Source organism: Salarias fasciatus, assembly GCF_902148845.1.
Source record: "Salarias fasciatus chromosome 7 unlocalized genomic scaffold, fSalaFa1.1 super_scaffold_4, whole genome shotgun sequence".
Taxonomy (NCBI): domain Eukaryota; kingdom Metazoa; phylum Chordata; class Actinopteri; order Blenniiformes; family Blenniidae; genus Salarias; species Salarias fasciatus.
The window spans coordinates 3,814,159-3,831,812 of record NW_021941229.1 but is presented as its reverse complement, the minus strand read 5'-3'; the positions used below and the strand labels follow the sequence as shown (position 1 = coordinate 3,831,812).

Genomic DNA, 17,654 nt, shown 5'->3' with positions numbered 1-17,654 from the left:
GTTTTGTAATTCAGACTTTTTTAATTAAAAAAAAAACAGATTTCACTTAATGATGGCTTCAGACATTTATTGCGCAAGAAAGATTATTTTTTAGTTTAGTTAGTTAGTTTTAGTTAGTTTTTTCTCGTTTTATTTGTTTGCTTTACGTTTAGAATTTCAACTTTTTATTTATTTATTTATTTATTTATTTTTAAATCATTGTGTGTTTTGGACTTTGATTTTGTTTTTTCTTTTTTGTACATTTGCCATGTGTTTTGTTTGTTTTGTTTTTACAGTGAAAACAATCGCGTATCATATAACCTTTCCAAATAAAAGAAATGATGTCTTCCTGGAACATCTTTAAGTCTCTAAAATGACGAAAAATATCATAAATCACATTTTAATATTACATTTAAGTATTTTATTTATGTTTAATTGAAAATAGTTCAGAGAATTATTTATATTTGCCAGTTAAATCTCAGTGAAAGTTGCTGAAAGACGCCGGGGTTTTATTATGAAAGGAGTGATGTGTTTCCGGTCAGGATCGGCCCGGAGGCGGTGAATCAGCGCTAGCTCGAGGACACCGCAGCCGGGATGGAGGCTCTCAGAGCGGGTCAGCGACAGGGGCTGACCTCGGCGAACTTCTCAGTGAGTCCAGAGCGGGATTAACTCCCGGGTTACCGTCTGGTTTCCGGTATTACCGGAGGATCGGAGAAGAGCGTCGGGGCGAGGAGCAGCCGTGAACAGTCAGCGGAGCTCCGTGGTTCCTCCGCTCCGCCCGAGAGCTCCGCAGCCGGGATGAAGCCCGGCTGAGCGGCCGTGCAGTGAGAGCAGCGCCGGGCCGGGACAGCAGCAGCGCCGGGCCGGGCCGGGACGGGAGCACCGCGGGCTCCGCGGTCGTGTTGTCGCGGGGCAGAGAGCGGAACTCTCCGCGTCATGCGGACCCCATAATGCCGCTGGATACACGTCAGCAGCTCCGCAGACAACGGCCGCATTCATCCCGCCCGTCGGTCCGCGGGGCCCGCTGAGCAGACATGGCTCTGAAGGCCCGGAGACCCTGGACCACCCTGCTGCTCGGGGTCTTCCTCGGCTTCACCGCGTCCTCCTGGCTCATAGTTCCGCAGGTCCTGGACGGGAAGAGGCGGGGAGCCCCGGTGTGCCCCTACCGGGGCTCCCCGCCCGGCGGCGGGCTCGACCCGCCGAGAGACCCGGGCAGAGAGCGGCTCAGCCCGGAGGAGGAGCGGCCCCCCGCCCCGGGCCCGGGCAACGGCACCGGGAGGCCGGTCGGCACCCCCAAACACTTCCTCTATGTGGGCGTCATGACGGCCAAGAAGTACGTGGGCTCCCGGGCCGTGGCAGCCTACCAGACCTGGGCCGGATCCATACCGGGGAAGGTGGAGTTCTACTCCAGCTCCGGGTCCGGGTCCGTCCCGGTTTCGGTCCCGCTCCCGGTGGTCTCCCTGGACGGAGTGGACGACTCGTACCCGCCGCAGAAGAAGTCCTTCATGATGCTCAAATACATCCACGACCATTACCTGGACCAGTACGAGTGGTTCATGAGGGCCGACGACGACGCCTACATCAGAGGTGTGTGTGTGTGTGTGTGTGTGTGATTCACTGTGTAGAGAACCTGACCTTTGACCTGTTCCAGGTGAGAAGCTGGAGTCCTTCCTGCGCTCCCTGAACAGCAGCAAGCCCCACTACCTGGGCCAGACGGGCCTGGGCATGGCCGAGGAGGTGGGCCGGCTGGCCCTGGAGCCCGGGGAGAACTTCTGCATGGGCGGCCCGGGGATGATCTTCAGCCGGGAGGTGCTCCGCAGGATGGTGCCCTACATCGGCACCTGTCTGAGGGAGATGTACACCACCCACGAGGACGTGGAGGTGGGCCGCTGCGTGCGGCGATTCGGAGGGACTCAGTGTGTGTGGTCCTACGAGGTGAGGCGTCCGACATCTGACCAGGCTTATGTGTCTTATCGTTCTTTATACTATAGATGTGTTTTATTCTGAATCTTGGAGACCTGCGGATATGTTGATATCACTGAACTGTAGTTCAGAAACAGGAGGAAAGTTTCTGAGATTATCGGCGTCGCTGCAGGTGGTGAAGTGCAGACAGAAAAGCAGAAGTTGGATGTTTAAGAAGCAGATGTTTTGAAACTGTGTTTTCCACACTGGTCTCTGAACTCTTCTTCTTCTTCAGATTCAGGTGGTGTGTTTTCGTCGTGTTGTGTGACCTTGTTGTTCCGCTCGTCTGTTTCTAGATGCAGCAGCTTTTCTATGAGAACTACGAACACAACAAGAAGGGCTTCATCGAAGAGCTCCACAGCCGGAAGATCCATAACGCCATCACGCTGCACCCCAACAAGAACCCGGCCTACCAGTACCGGCTGCACGGCTTCCTGCTGAGCAGGGAGATCTCCCGGCTGCGGTACCGGACCATCTCCCTGCACCGCGAGGGTCTGGCCATGAGCCGCCTGAGCGACACCGAGGTTCTGTGGGAGGACCAGCAGCTCGGCGCTCCGCCGTCCTACATGCGCTATCGGCCCGACGACAGGAACAACGTCATCTCCTGGAACTTCCTGACGGGCCGCCACGTCTACGCCGCGGTGGAGAACAAGATGGCCCGGCAGAGCCTGGGGAACCTGCTGCGGACGGCGCTGGAGGACGTCGTCCTGCAGGTCATGGAGATGATCAACGAGAACTCCAAGACTCGCGGCCGTGTGATCGACTTCAAGGAGATCCAGTACGGCTACTACAGAGTGGATCCGATGCACGGCGCCGAGTACATCCTGGACCTGCTGCTCCTGTACAAGAAACACAAAGGCCGCAAGATCACGGTGCCGGTGCGGCGGCACGCCTACCTGCAGCAGTCCTTCAGCCGACCCTTCTTCGCTGAGAACGAGGAGATCGACGTGGCGGAGCTGGTGGCCGCCATCAACTCGGAGTCCCAGTCCCTGTCCTTCCTGTCCAACTCTCTGAAGTTCCTGTCGCCGTTCCAGTTCTACGAGTCCACCAGAGAGATGTGGGAGCAGAACCAGAGGCAGGTCAACGTCCTGGTCCCGCTGTCCGGCCGCTACGACACGCTGGTCCGCTTCATGGAGAACTTCGAGAAGGTCTGCCTGGTGCCCAAGCAGAACGTGAAGCTCTCGGTCATTCTGGTGGACGGCGAGGGCAGCCAGAGCAGCAGGAAGCAGGTGGAGCTGATGGAGGACTACAGCAGGAAGTACCCCCGCGCGGACCTGGCCGTGATCCCCATGACGGGGAACTTCTCCCGCGGACTGGCGCTGGAGCTGGGCTCCTCGCAGCTCCACAACGACTCACTGCTCTTCTTCTGCGACGTGGACCTGCTGTTCAGCGCCGACGCCCTGCAGCGCTGCAGGGACAACACGGCTCAGGGCCGCCAGGCCTACTTCCCCGTCGTCTTCAGCCAGTACAACCCCAAGATCGTGTACGGCGAGAAGCCGCCGACAAACAGCAAGTTCGTCCTGACCAAGAAGAGCGGCTTCTGGAGGGACTACGGCTTCGGCATCGCCTGCATCTTCAAGAGTGACCTGCTGAGGACGGGCGGTTTCGACACCTCGATCCTGGGCTGGGGACTGGAGGACGTAGACCTCTTCACCAAAGTCATCAATTCTGGTTTGAAAGTGGTCCGCAGTCAGGAACCGGGCATCGTGCACGTTTACCACCCGGTCCACTGCAACGCCAGCCTGGAGCAGAAGCAGCAGAAAATGTGCGTGGGGTCGAGGGCCAGCACGTTCGCGTCCGCCATGCAGCTGGCGGAGCTGTGGCTGGAGAAGCACATCGAGGCGGGCTACAACAGGACGTCCTCCTGATGCCTCGGGACCGGACTGTCCATCCAGACCGCTGAGCGGAGCGGTCAGGTACACCCTGCTCACGCTGAGCTGACACATCAGGTACACGCTGTCCAGGCAGCGTCCAATCAGACTGCTCCAACACTCGGTACGCCGTATTGCAATAATAATCTGAGATAAGTCAAGTGTTTGGGCGCTCCTGACAGCCCCGTAACTCGCAGCGGTACACTTCATGTTCAGAAAACCTTCGTTCGGCTCAGGCGGTCGTCACGTTTCCGTTGGTACGGTGAAACCCTTCACATGTGGTGCTTTGGGACCATCCTGACATCTGAAACCTCAGAATCGTGCTGAAGAATTCCAACGACTTACCCAAAGAACAAGTTCCATCAGCAGGGAGAGCAAGTGATCAAAAGAGGAGGGACAGAAGTCAAACTGCAGGACAATCATCAGGTGTCTGTCTCTGATTGTGTTTCTCCTGCAGTCATATTGAGGTTTTATTGGATTTGGGATTGAATGAAGGTTGATGGGCTTCTTTCAGGTTCAACCAAATGATTCTTTTGACCAAACCAGTTAGTTTTCTTCCATCAGAACGGCTTCCGGAGCTCCTGGAGACTCATCTGTTCACCTGTTCTCCATTCCTGAGCCGTGAATCACTGGAGTTCAGAAACTGTTGAGATTTTTCTATTGACATGCACCAAAAACAGCGGGGGATGTATTTTGTAATTTCTTATTGATGTCTGGAAGCCATAACTTCCAGTTATCACGCAGCTTCATCTTTTGAGCTCTTCAGTCTAATTTTTTTTTTCTTGACGGCTGCAGTGCAGCTCTGTGAGATGTAATCTGATTTGTTTCCATCAGTCTGTTTCAGTTCGTGACTTTAACCCTTTATCAGACACGTGAGAGCGTTTTGTCATTTATGACTGTCACAGATTCAAACCTCACCTGTTCTTTAAAAGCAGTATGAACAAATGATGACGGTTTTTGTCAGTTTTGCACTTGTCAACAGATTTTATTCTTATTGAAATACACACCTGTTTGTATTGTTTCATGTTTATTTCTTAATATATTTATTGAATGAAGGATTATTTCAGTGTTTTCAGTTTCTGACTGCTTAAACGACATAAAGGGTTAAAGTCTGCCAGCAATAATAAGTGCTGTATTAACATTTCATTATTTCTAATAAATCTTGAAACACTTTATTGATGTTTGGTTCATGTTTCCTTCTCGCAATGTACACACCAATGATGCAGTGGCAAACACTTTCCAGAGACAATGCATAAAATACTGGAAGTTAATGAGTTTCCCTGTTTATTAAATATGAAACCCAAAGTTTAAAAAATCCTTTTGGAATTTCATACTACTACAGGAGAAAATTGGCCCCATATCAGTATGATATCAAATCAGTTCATAATCTCTTGAGAACTGAAAAAATATCCAGGTAAATGTTGAGTGAGAGTTTAGCTTGCTCGTGTTTTGGGTTCAGCACTGTTAAAAATTCCAAATAACTTATAATCGTGTTCATATTCACTCATTCACATCTCGCACTTCTCAAAACGAAGCTTAAACAGTGCTTTGAAATAATATTAACGAAAGAAGACCCCTCAACACAACACTGACCTTCAAGCGTCCCACACTGTCTTATGCCCCTGAATGCAACACTGAGCCTCGGGTGTCCCACACTGAAGCAGACCGTGAATGAAGCACAACACTGTCTCACTGCCCTGAATGCAGCACGGGGCTTCAGATGCCCCTCACTTCCTCAGACGAACTGGCGTTTTCAAAACTGTCTGAGCGCAGCAACAACACTGTTTGGTTCTGCCTCATCTTCCCCCTGAAAGTATAATGGAGCTTCACGGCGGTCAGATTTCCTACATTGCATCACTCCCCTGAACGCAGCACCACTCCTCCAGGAAGAAGCCGGATAAACATGGCGGCGGGGCAGCAGTGGGTGTTGGTGGAAATGGTTCAGGCGTTTTACGAGGTGAGTGTTTCTTCTTCTAATTCTATCTACTTCAATCTGTTCTTATGAATTCGTCATTATAAAACCTCCTGTAGTCATCCAGAGGGGAATTATATGTACAGTTTTCGGCCACTATGTCCACAGTTCTCTGAAATATGATTGACAGGTGTGTACAGCCAATCAGCTGTCTCTTCTTTTAGCAAGTACCGCCCCTCTGTTCCCGCATCAACCAATCAGCTTCCGGAAAACACGCAATGCGGGAGTTGTTAGATGCAGTTTACAGTATGATAAACTTGTTCACTGTTTTCTTTTCACGGTTTACTGAAGGAAAACCACTCACAATTAACCGGAAAGTCAGAAGTTTCTGTTTATTTCCTCAATACTGTAAGATGAACACAGACAAGTACATTGATAGGAGGACTTCCGGGTTTGAGACCACCAATTCATGTCACGTGACTCTTAGTCTGGGACCCCCGTGGAGCTAAACTGGTTAAAATCAACTCTATTTCTACAGCTTTTTGTCAAACAGGGTCATCAGAAGATACTTTATAGAGAAAAGCCAATAATTCCACACAAACAGAACCAGATCTGGTGAAGACTTTCTGCAGAGCCTGACTCTTCTATAGTCCACTCTATCAATAACAAATGCACGGATTAATATATCATTACCACTCTGAATCATCATGCTCCTGATTTTAGAAGTAATCCATGTGAAGGAAAGTTGTCCTGCAGACTTGTTTAACGTTGGAGTTGAAGGAGAAGTTCTGGTCCGTGTGGCTCAAAAACACAAGTTCAGATTCAGCATCCTTCATCAGGGCTGGAATAAAGTGTGTGTGAGATACAGATAATGGATTTGACGTGGACCTGCTCTGTCCTCACCAGGCTCCTGCTTACCACCTCATCCTGGAGGGGATCCTCATCCTCTGGATCATCAGGCTGCTCTTCTCTAAAACCTACAAACTACACGAGACCTACAAGCTGACGGAGAAGGTACAGTCCCGTTAGAGAGGAACAGACGGCGTGATCCGACCGTCGCATTCACACACTGCTCAAATTCCAGGAGAAAGAGGACCTGATTGAAGAGTGGCAGCCGGAACCTCTCGTCCCCCCGGTGTCCAAAGAGCATCCGGCCCTCAACTACGACGTGGTCACGGGGTAAAACACACGGAGTGTGTCTGAGATGATCTTTATCTGAGCTGCTGTGAGGGAATTCTGTTCAGAATTCGAGTTTGGACGGAAGTATTTCTTAAAGGAATCTCAACATCAGGACCAATAAATCAATAATCCATGTTTCCACTTCCACATGTTGTCACAGGTTATCACACTGTTGATTATGATTCAAAGCAGATTTGTTGATTTGCTTCCAGGGAATGGAGTAATATCTATCTTGACCAGGGCTCTGCAACATTTAGAGCCATTTTAGTGACTTTTCGTCAAGTCAAGTAGTTGTGGAGCCACAAAGAACATTCATTTTATTTTACCTTGAATATGAGTTGAATGCAGATAAGGAAGTTTCATATATAGTTTTGATGCACATGCAAAAATATATCTCATGATGCATTTATGAAGTTAGAGTTCAGAGTAGTGAACATTTTATTAAATTTAACTTCTTTGTACCTGATTTTAACAGTTTAGCTCAACCGTTTCAACCGTTTTACCTCCTTTTAAAGCAATTTTGCTTGCTTTTTTCCAACCATATTTATGTTCTTTTTTAGACATTCTAGACTTTTAATGTTTTTTAAGACGTTCTATCACTTTTTTCTCCACTTCTTGTGGTTTTAGCTATTTTTCCCAAATTTACTTGCACCTTCATTTGAATCCCTTTTGAACTGAGAGTGACGAATCATTTTGAACAGTACCGTGGAGTGTAACTATATTCAAATTAAGTTCAATGTTCAGTTATGTTTCGTATTGAGAAAGCTTCATTGAGCCGCTACAGAGGGACTGAAGAGCCACATGTGGCTCCAGAGCCGCAGGTTGAACACCCCTGGTCTAAACTTAAACAAGACTTTCAAAGAATTCATGAAAGCAGTTCAGCTGAGATTCCTCCTTAAACCTGCTGCCCGTCATTAAAAACAGCTAACAGCTGTTATATTATATTCCTGTGATTTTATCATCTTTATTTCAAAAATTAAAAAAAAAACGGATCTGGAAAATCTTTTTATGAGCTTTATGAAAGGTCAAAGAAGAATCACGTTGACATGTAGAGAAACCAGCAGACGGTGTTTATTTCAGTCACACGTTGGTGAAATCCAGCGGCTTCGTGCCTCCAGACGCTCTGACAGCCCTGAAGTCCTCCGCCCTGCGGTCTTAATCGCCGGTTTCTCTGCCGCAGACCCCCCAGCCACAAAATCATCATCAACGGAAAAGAGTGCATCAACTTCGCCTCCTTTAACTTCCTGGGTCTGCTGGACAACGAGCGCGTCAAGGTCCGTCTTCAGCGCCGCACGCTCTTAAAACTAGTGAACGTCAGCTGGTCAACCTGGCTTCTGCTCCTCCTCCTCCCAGGAAAAGGCTTTGGCGTCCCTGAAGAAGTACGGCGTGGGGACGTGTGGACCGCGAGGCTTCTACGGCACGTTCGGTGAGTGTGCCCTCCGTCTGCGGCGCTGTCCGAGCTGCTGCCGGCGTCCGTCTGGGACTGAGCTGTTCTGGTCCCTCAGACGTCCACCTGGAGCTGGAGAGCCGCCTGGCTCACTTCATGAAGACGGAGGAGGCCATCATCTACTCCTACGGCTTCGCCACCATCGCCAGCGCCATCCCCGCCTACTCCAAGAGGGGCGACATCATCTTCGTGTGAGTGCCGACTCTTCGGCGCCTCATGTCACGCTCCGGACGTCGTCCGGCGTCGATCGACGCGATGTGGGCGGAGCTCTCACCGCTCCATCATGTGCTGGTGCCTGCAGGGACGAAGCCGCCTGCTTCTCCATCCAGAAAGGCCTCCAGGCGTCTCGCAGCTTCATCAAGTACTTCAAACACAACGACCTGGACGACCTGGAGAGGCTGCTGAAGGAGCAGGAGGTGGAGGACCAGAAGGTGAGAGCGGCCGCCGCCCCGGACCCACATCAGGAAACACATCCACTCCGAGCTCCTTCCGTTTTCCATCAGTGGTTTTATTTTGAAAGTTCATGTTAAGGTGAAGTTCAGTATGTCAGCGGAGCAGCCTGACCCATGAAGCCTTTGTGAGTCTGTCTCACTCCCAGCGGCGACCCTCTGATCAGCGGAGCTCGACGAAGCCGTTAAAGGAGTCGAGCACGACGACCTGGCTGTGTGGAGTCGTTGTAGAAAGTGTGTGTGAGTGTGTGTGTGTGTGTGTGTGTGGTTACCGTTCTCACTGGAGGTGGTTTCCGTTTCAGAATCCGCGGAAAGCTCGAGTGACGCGGAAGTTCATCGTGGTGGAGGGTCTGTACATCAACACGGCGGACATCTGTCCTCTGCCGGAGCTGGTGAGGAGCCGCCGCCGCGCCCCGCCTGCTCCAGGAGGGGAACCTCGGTTTGAGTCCTGCAGCAGGAAATCAGTGTTCCTTCTGATCTCAGACATGCAGCGTGTTTCGGTAGCGACCCTGGTTGCTCCGCCCCGCTGACCTCTTCCTCCTCCTGTCCAACCCGTTTGACCTCCAGGTGAAGCTCAAGTACAAGTACAAGGTGCGGATCTTCCTGGAGGAGAGCATGTCGTTCGGCGTGCTGGGAGAACACGGCCGCGGAGTCACCGAGCACTTCGGGGTCAACGTGAGTACCGGACACGTCCCGACAGGTTCAGGGTTACAGGAGCGGCTGGAGCCGTCGAGGTGCTGAGCTTCCCTCGGTCTCCCTGCAGATCGACGACATCGACCTGATCAGCGCCAACATGGAGAACGCCGTGGCCTCCATCGGAGGGTTCTGCTGCGGACGCTCCTTCGTCATCGACCACCAGGTGACGACCGGTGCAGCTGTCAGACGTTATCAGTCGATCTCATCTCACTGGAAGCGATCGGGTCCCGGTCCCGGTCCAGGCCCTGACTCAGGATCTGTGTGTGTGTGTGTGTGTGTGTGTGTGTGTGTGTGTGTGTGTGTGTGTGTTTCACAGCGTCTGTCGGGTCAGGGTTACTGCTTCTCCGCCTCGCTGCCTCCCATGCTGGCTGCTGCTGCCATCGAGGCCCTGAACATCATGGAGGAGGATCCAGGTACCAGACCTGACCCCCGGAACCCCCGACCCTTCATCTCAGCTCTGCAGCACCATGATAGATCACTTCAGATTAGATCAGATTCCTTTCTAACAGCATCTCGGTTCATTTTTATCTTAATTTCTATTTGAATTCCTTTTATAAGGAAGTGTGAGAAACTTTGAAATGCGCAGAGACATGAAGCCAATTTCTTTGACGTTCAAACACATCTCCACTGTGTTTTCTGCAGACATTTTCAGCGTGCTGAGGCAGAAGTGTAAACAGGTTTACCAGGCGCTACAGGGGTGAGTAGAGAACCGTCGCTGGTTAAACCAGCAGCGTGGAATGTTTGTTCGCTTCCAGTCCAACTCGGAGAGCAGGAGGTTTTGTTTCCTGCACAGCACTGATTTACTCCTCAGCTGTGTGGATATGGAGAGTTTATCACAGCCTTCAAAGTCTGTCGAAGCTCCCTGCGGGGCTCTGGAGGTTAGCATTTAGCATTTAGCATTTAGCATTGTCCCTGCAGCGTATGTTTAGAGTCTAAACTTTAGAAGCGTCTTGCAGTCTTGAAAGCTTCAGGAAGTGAAGTGAGGCGGCTCTTTGTGACTTTTCACCATCTTCCACCCATCAACTCATCCTCTCAGGCAAAGCAGCTTCAGCTTTGTGTAGCGATCGGGCTGAGAGCGCCCTCTGCTGGAAGATCCTTCAGAAACGTTTGGAAACATTGCTGAACTTGGCTGTAAATTTTTCTGTGTGTGTGTGTGTGTGTGTGTGTGTGTGTGTGTGTGTGTGTGTGTGTGTGTGTGTGTGTGTGTGTGTGTGTGTGTGTGTGTGTGTGTGTGTGTGTGTGTGTGTCAGTATTCCCGGTCTGAAGCTGGAGGGCGTCCCGGTGGCTCCCGCTCTGCACCTGCAGCTGGAGAAGTCGTCGGGCTCCAGAGACGGAGACATGAGGCTTCTCAGAAACATCGTGGACTACGTGAGTTCTGTCTCTTTTCTTCCATCCCAGGCTGCGTTTCCATGACAGCGTTTCAAGTTAAAAGCCATAATTTTTTTTTTTTGCCTTTTCACTTCGGGAAAGTTTGCAAAAAGTTTTGAAATCTGTTTCCGTTTCCATGAAAATGACAGCAGTTAGCATGTAGGTCCACTAGTTGGCGCTGTTGCAGAGAACAGTACACTCTGAACATCAATGTCAGCTCTAGAACCCACAGTGGCTTCATCCTGTGTGTGCGTGTGTGTGTGTGTGTGTGTGTGTGCGTGTGTCAGTGTCTGGACAGGCACGTGGCTCTGACTCTGGCTCGGTACCTGGAGAAGGAGGAGCGCTTCCCGCCACCCCCCAGGTGAGCCTCTCCTCTGCTCAGCCCGGGTCAGGGGTCACTCATTTCTGCTCAGGAAGCTGTTAACTCTCTCTCTCTCTCTCTCTCTCTCTCTCTCTCTCTCTCTCTCTCTCTCTCTCTCTCTCTCTCCCTCTCTCTCTCTCTCCAGTATCCGTGTGGTGGTGACGGTGGAGCACACCGAAGACGACCTGCTCAAACTCGTATGTTGTGTCAAAGAAGCGGCCGCCGTCCTCCTGAAGTGACGCTCGGCTGATCTCTGCTGGAGGAGTCCTGACTGAAGGGTGGGGGTGGTCCGGAGGGTGGGGGTGGTCCAGGGGGTGAAGCTCTCACACACACACACACACACACACACTCTGAAAGGTCTGAGTGTGTCGCTCTCCATGTTTCCTGGTTGGTGTTGCTGAAGGCTTCCTCGTGTTCACAGACCAGATGACTGACTGCAGCTCACGTACCGACCGGCGGTCCGACTGGATGTCTGCGGTACGCGGACCGCTCATGATGGTTCATGTTTTTATATGCTGACGACTGTTTTCCTGCTAAATAAACTGATTTTTACACCTTCACGACCTCTTTACTTCTGTGAGCTCATGATTGGTCTAATCTCTGGTGGGCTGGATGAAGGCCTCTGGCGGGCCACTTTTGGCCCCCAGGCCTTATGTTTGATGACCTTGGTCGCTGTGAAGTGAGCTTTGAGGAACAGTGTTGCAAAGTGTCAACAGAACAGAAAAAAGCTGGAGCTGTTCCAGGGTTCGGTCGGTTGTTGTTCCGGTGTTCGGCCAGTAGAGGGAGCTCTCCGGCCTCCTCCCGCTGCGCTCCGCGGTCCTCCTCCTCTCCTCTCCTCCTCCTCCTCTCCTCCTCTCCTCCTCCTCCTCTCCTCCTCTCCAGTCTCCGGCTGATCCGCAGCCTCGTCCTCCGCTCGGACTCCGCTCGGCATGAACGCGCCTTTGTCTCCGTCCGTGAACCCGCATCAGTCCCGCAGCTGCGTGCATGCGTGCGTGAGGACGTCCTGTTGGAAGAGCTGTGCGCGCGGGCTGCTCGAGCAGAGAGAGCCGAGGAGAGGCTGAAGAGGCAGGAGAGGCTGGAGCTCTGGATGAGACTCTCCCCGGCGCTGTGAAACTTTCTCCCCCGGCTCGGTGCACAGGAACTCGGACTGATGGCGCCGCTCCTCCCGGTCCTGCTCTGGATCCTCTGCGTGGCTCCAGACCTCAGGAGTCAAGGTGAGTTTCTCCCAGACCTGCACAGACTTTAACAAGATAAACCCTTAAAAGTTTGAAAAAACTTCCCTGAGAAGTTTAAAAAGTTTTTTTTTTTTAATTAATTTTCTTTCCTCTGTTCACCCTCCACTGAGAGGATTTCAAACCCTGGAAGGAACTTTTCCTTTTCCTGCAGTTCCAGGGCTGAAAGTCTTCTCTGGGTCTGCAGAAACAGCCTGATCTCTTCTCTCTGCACTGCTTTGACTCCTGATGTCTGAAACTGATGAGAGGGTTTGCTGATCCCAGTTTCAGAGGTTTCTTTGGTCCCTGTTTCAGAGGGTTTATTGATCCATGCTTCAGGATTTGTAAAGTGGAGTTTGTGTGTGACCCCTCCAGGCTCTTTGTTGACCTGTTCTTCCAGAGAGGAAGGTGTTTGTGTCAGCCTGAGAGGGTCTCTGCGTCTTTGTCATGTTAATGATGCATAGCTGGAGGTGATCCCGGCCTTTGTCAGTCCTGCTGATTCATTTAGTGCTGGGAAGAAGGAGAAGAAGGAGGAAGGGGGGCAGGTTTCCTGTTTTCAGGACTCACCATTTGGTTTGAAGTGAAAGGGGCTGTGGGGGTGGGGCAGGGGGGGTCCAGGGGGCTCAGGGGGGCTCTGGGATCTGCACCTTTACCACCTCTCTGCTCCTCTGGTCTGCAAACAAGCCGCTCTTTCATTGTGACCCCGGACCCTGCTGGAGGCGGAGGGCTGCTCGGGAACATCAGGCTTCTTTCACCGGGGATTATTTTTGTGCGTCTGCGTGTTTGCATGTTCTACATTTGCCGCCGTGCGGATCTGACTTCTTAAATACACAAACCAAGATGTCTGTACCAGGAACGAGAAGGTGGCGGCCTGCGGGCCACAAACTTTTGGGCCCTCGAGTCCTTTTCTTCAAGAAAACAGCAGATGATGTTTATTTCAGCTTCATTTAAACCAGATTTCCTCTGGCTGCTCTGTTTCTTTCATGCACAGAGCAGCGCCGCGCCGCGAATGTGTGTTTGATGTTACAGAGATTTTAAAAAGTGCTGCTGGAACACGAGGAAAGCGTTAATGGAGCTTTATGTCTTCTGGCCTCAGAAACACCGTGGAGTCGTTACAACAGCGGCTACTGTCCTGGGAAACTGGAATTAATGTGGAATCCTGTGAAATTTAGACCTGAGGCTGGATTTGACTGTCAGCAGGCCAGTTTTTGGGCCGCGGGCCATATGCTTGACAGCCCTGTTGTCAATCGGTGAGATGTTTGACATTTTTAAATCGGTGGATAAAGTGGGAACAAGGTGTGTGAACAGCAGCTGTGTCCTGAATGCTGCTCCTCCTCCTCCTCCTCTTCCTCCTCCTCCTCCTCCTCCTCCTCCTCCTCAGGAAGACCTCCATCATGTTCCCAGCTGCAGCTGATCCTCCATTAAGCAGAGTTACTTCATCATAAACACGTCAGTGAACCTCGTCTGATTCCACATTCCTGGATCCGATCACGATGAGCGACTCTAAACAAGCCACTTGTTTTCATTCTGGACACACACAGGAGGTAGGAAACCGGGGAAAATCTCCCAGGAAGCAGAGAGAGCTGCTCTGGACCTCAGACATCAGCTGTGACTCAGAGTGAGGAGCTCCTCAAACATCCAGCTTCACGTCTGCCAAACGCCTCAAGAGGACACTTCCTGGGAAAATCAGGCTGGAGCGTCTTCATAGATCATCCTCAATCTGAAAGCTGTTTTCTCTGAGCACGAGCACAAGCATTTTGTTCATATCTTCATCCTGACATCAACATCTTCATGGAGGAAAACATCTCTGAAGTGCTTGAATGATTCACAGTTTGTGCCAAAAACACACCCTGCAGTCGGCCATGTTGGGAAATGAGGCTCCATTTCCACCACTTTTCAAAGGAAAAACTATTATTTTTGCTTTTTCATTTCAGTATGGTTTTGTGTTTGCACAGTAAAGCCCGTTTACGTGGCAGAATCGCTTAAAACTACGTAGGTTTTGCATTTTCACTTGAAAATCTCATGAAAACAGGGACAAAACTGTAAAGTTGGATCTTTTACCGCTTTCACTGAGTTTTTAACTCGGCGGGGCTGAAAAGCGTCAGTGATGTTCAGGATTCACTCTGCAGGAGAGACGCCTGCAGGCCGCAAATACAGCCGCCAATAAAACAGCCTGGTATTGTCCAGCATTGTCCGGCTTCTCTCCGTGTGAACATTTTACCAGGAAAAAGATATTTCCTCAGTCAGAATTCTCTTCATTAAATTAGAAGGAAACTTCTCTGGACTGCAGAGGTCTTCATGGTCCAGCCAGCTGATCCGCCGGCACTGAAATGAGCTAGAATGAAGGTGAACGCGTGTTTCCAGTGAAATCCTGAATCTTGTAATTCCTGTGCAGATTACAGAAGCATTTCCAGCTCCGCCTGTCGCTTCCTGTGTTAACTGGTGCTGGAAATGTTCCTCTGAGACGAAGCATGGCCCCGACGGTGTGGGCGCTTCACCGCGGACTGGTTCAGCTGCTTCACACTGTGTGTGTGTGTGTGTGTGTGTGTGTGTGTGTGTGTGTGTGTTTGTCCCTCTAAAGTCTAAACCAGGAAGACATAAAACAGCAGCTGAGAGTGATTCACTTCAGCTTCATTCATCGCTCGAGGCTACGAACAGTTAATGTTGTCGTCAGGTGCAGAACAGAAGATCAGACACAGTCTGAAGAAATCAGGGAGCAGAACCTGACTGAGGCTTCATGGACTGGATGAACTGACACACACACGCACACACACACTCGGAGGAGTTAGCCAGAGGTCGCAGCATTAATCTGGAGTCCGTTGCTCGGGGTTTTCCTCGGTACTTGTGGAGCATGAAGCAGCAGAATGTGAAGCTGGCCTCTCGCAGCAGCAGGCTGATCTGGAGTCAGGTCCAGACCCGCAAAAATAATCTACAAACAACCTCAACTCCAAGTGAATGAATGTGGTGAAATACTGGTGGTAAAATACAAGGAAATGCTCTAAAAGCAGCTTCTTGTTTTCCTCTGCGACTGGATTTCTCTTCACGTTGGTGGAAAAACCTTCTGCAGATGATTTCTGCAGCTTCGACCTGGAACGTGCTCGTAAACCCATGCTCACCCTGATCTAGTGCTACTTCACAAGTACCACATTTTCCGGACTATCAGTCACACCTGAGTATCGGATGTTGTGGGTCCAGGTCCAGCAGCTGCTGTTCCAGAACCCTCTGACTCGAAGCACGAAAGTGAAGAAAAAAATCAAAAAGGTAATCCATAGATCGAGTTCCGTAGGGGATCCACAGGATCCAACGTCTCTGCTGAGGCCAGTTCGTCCTTAACCAGCGTCAGCCTCCTGCAGCAAACAGATCTCGGTACCTCTCGGTCCAGACTAGCCTCGTGAACCAGCCCCGCCCACTCCTCATCCACATTTGGATTTTGGAGCTGGGGTGGGTCTGGGGACCAAGCAACAGAAAGCGAATGCGATCCAATTGGCGTTGCCACTTTTTGTTTTCAAATTTTTTTGGCGAATTCCGTCGACTAAACTGGAAGTGACGCCATCACTGTGCGTAGCGGAGATTACGGAGATGAACTTTAACCATCGTCTGAAAGCTGCAATAAGTGAAGTTCTAGCCGAAATACCAAGAATTACAACAATGAAGAAAGAGCAACAGTCTGCGCCTGGTGAGTTTCATTGCATATCGATAAGCTAGAGCTAGATAGCTAAAAGCTAACTCTCAGAGAAGCTAACGCATTTTGATGACGTATTTGTTTTGAAGTGCTGATTGGCTGAAGTGCTTGTCAGTCAAAGGAGTAACGACGCCCCCTGCACAGAGTTGGTATTGGCGGGCCGGGCTGGTTTACGAGGCTAGGGCCAGACAGCTGATCTGAGTTTTGATCCTAACCTGACGGACAAATCCCCGACGGTCTGGAAAGGTTTGAACCTGTCGTCCCATCAGCCATGAGTTCCGAGGTGCCGTGCTGTCCATGATGAGGACGAAGTCTCCAACCCTGAGGTTCCTTCTTGCTCTTGTCCTTTTCTGGTGTTCCTGTAGCTGAGGAAGTATTCTTTCACCTGGTCCTTTCCCAAACATGTACCTTCCAGACATGTACCGGACTTGTTGTGCCAACTCGGCTCCTCATTCTCCTCCCGAAGCTTCGTGATCTGCTCCTCTTTGGCTTCGATGTTTTCATGTACCGTCTCATTCTGCTGTAGAGCGCTGACCGAGAGGTTCCACTGCTCCTCCTCGACCTCTTTCCAGTGGTTGGAGGGTGGTGTTTCTTTAACCATCAATTCATATGCTTCATTAGAGATGCTATCTTTAGAAAGTTCAGTGTCTTTCTTCTGTTTGAGTAGCTTTAACTTCTACTTTCATCTTCTTCGGGCCCTTTAGTTCAACCACATGTTTCTGCTTTGGATTGATCTTTGAAGCGTTTACAGTAGAGGAGTGGAGGAGTCGAAGTGATTGCGTCCGGGGTTGACAAACTTCCCCCAGTTTCACAACAGAGACCTTGTTGACAGTTACTTGTGGATGTTTACTGTCTGCAGTCGTCTAACTGCTGCCTCCTAGTGGTCCATTTCGTCCATCGCGTCCTGGTCCTCGTAGCAAATGGTCCTCCATCCACCATACAGCCATACACCATACAGACCACCTCCAGTGGCTCAAGAGCTTCTGGTACAGTCAGGAGCTCAATTCCTGCATTGATTTGAGGTAATTTTATGTTTCGAGTGATGTTGTTCCATTAATATCCTTCTTCACAGGGATATTCATTTTACACACTCCAGTGTGTGCACATTGGGCAACTTGAGAAATTTGTCTCGGTACAATACCAAGGTTTGCAGCTGATATTTGGAAAGCATATAAACTTGTGTGTAACGGCTGATGGCGGAGGGGTTTTAGCTACAAGCGCCGTGTCATCGTCTATTGAACGAGACACGAACAGCCAGACACAGTCCGGAGTTTCATCTTCTAGCAAACAGTTAAAGTGTGAATTATAGTTAGAGCCGGGTGATAAAATGATAACAAAACTGAGAGGATGTTGAAATTGCACAAATTTTTACATTTCCATTCATGTATTCTATTTATTTGCATTGACACGTTTGGATTTGTGGATGTTTGTGCATTATTGTGCAGTTTTTTCATTGCTCCGACCCCCTCCAGTTTCTCTCTGAACTAAAATGAGTTTGCCTCAGCTGGCCTGAACCCCACAAGCATCTGTTTTTTTA

General features: G+C 50.3%; 3 protein-coding genes across 4 annotated transcripts in view; all 3 read left to right on the top strand.

Annotated features, from left to right (window-relative positions):
- The first annotated feature begins 534 nt into the window (after positions 1–534).
- chsy3 (chondroitin sulfate synthase 3) lies at positions 535–4,972 on the top strand. The gene is made up of 3 exons (XM_030085529.1): positions 535–1,566; positions 1,631–1,914; positions 2,238–4,972. Exons 1-3 carry the CDS (start codon positions 1,014–1,016, stop codon positions 3,807–3,809), a joined length of 2,409 nt encoding a protein of 802 aa, XP_029941389.1. The 5' UTR covers positions 535–1,013; the 3' UTR covers positions 3,810–4,972.
- Positions 4,973–5,693: 721 nt separating this feature from the next.
- Positions 5,694–11,503, top strand: sptlc1 (serine palmitoyltransferase, long chain base subunit 1). The gene is made up of 15 exons (XM_030084802.1): positions 5,694–5,769; positions 6,631–6,738; positions 6,809–6,903; positions 8,084–8,177; positions 8,257–8,329; positions 8,409–8,541; positions 8,652–8,781; positions 9,102–9,191; positions 9,367–9,474; positions 9,563–9,658; positions 9,812–9,908; positions 10,138–10,192; positions 10,746–10,863; positions 11,151–11,224; positions 11,370–11,503. The coding sequence occupies exons 1-15, from the start codon at positions 5,716–5,718 to the stop codon at positions 11,461–11,463; spliced, it is 1,419 nt and encodes a 472-aa protein (XP_029940662.1). The 5' UTR covers positions 5,694–5,715; the 3' UTR covers positions 11,464–11,503.
- Positions 11,504–12,144: 641 nt separating this feature from the next.
- The window catches only part of ror2 (receptor tyrosine kinase-like orphan receptor 2), a 36,127-nt gene continuing 30,617 nt past the window's right edge, over positions 12,145–17,654 (top strand). For both annotated transcript variants that reach the window (XM_030085543.1, XM_030085542.1), the window contains exon 1: positions 12,145–12,438. In XM_030085543.1, the coding sequence (XP_029941403.1) occupies positions 12,375–12,438 (64 nt within the window). In that variant the 5' untranslated portion in view covers positions 12,145–12,374. The remainder of the gene's footprint in view (positions 12,439–17,654) is intronic.

Coding starts and splice junctions, on each gene's coding strand:
- chsy3 (XM_030085529.1), top strand. CDS start 1,014: ATGGCTCTGAAGGCCCGGAGACCCTGGACCACCCTGCTGCTCGGGGTC. Junction 1,567..1,630: donor CGACGACGCCTACATCAGAG/GTGTGTGTGTGT, acceptor GACCTGTTCCAG/GTGAGAAGCTGGAGTCCTTC. Junction 1,915..2,237: donor AGTGTGTGTGGTCCTACGAG/GTGAGGCGTCCG, acceptor GTCTGTTTCTAG/ATGCAGCAGCTTTTCTATGA.
- sptlc1 (XM_030084802.1), top strand. CDS start 5,716: ATGGCGGCGGGGCAGCAGTGGGTGTTGGTGGAAATGGTTCAGGCGTTT. Junction 8,782..9,101: donor AGGAGGTGGAGGACCAGAAG/GTGAGAGCGGCC, acceptor TTTCCGTTTCAG/AATCCGCGGAAAGCTCGAGT. Junction 9,475..9,562: donor CCGAGCACTTCGGGGTCAAC/GTGAGTACCGGA, acceptor GTCTCCCTGCAG/ATCGACGACATCGACCTGAT.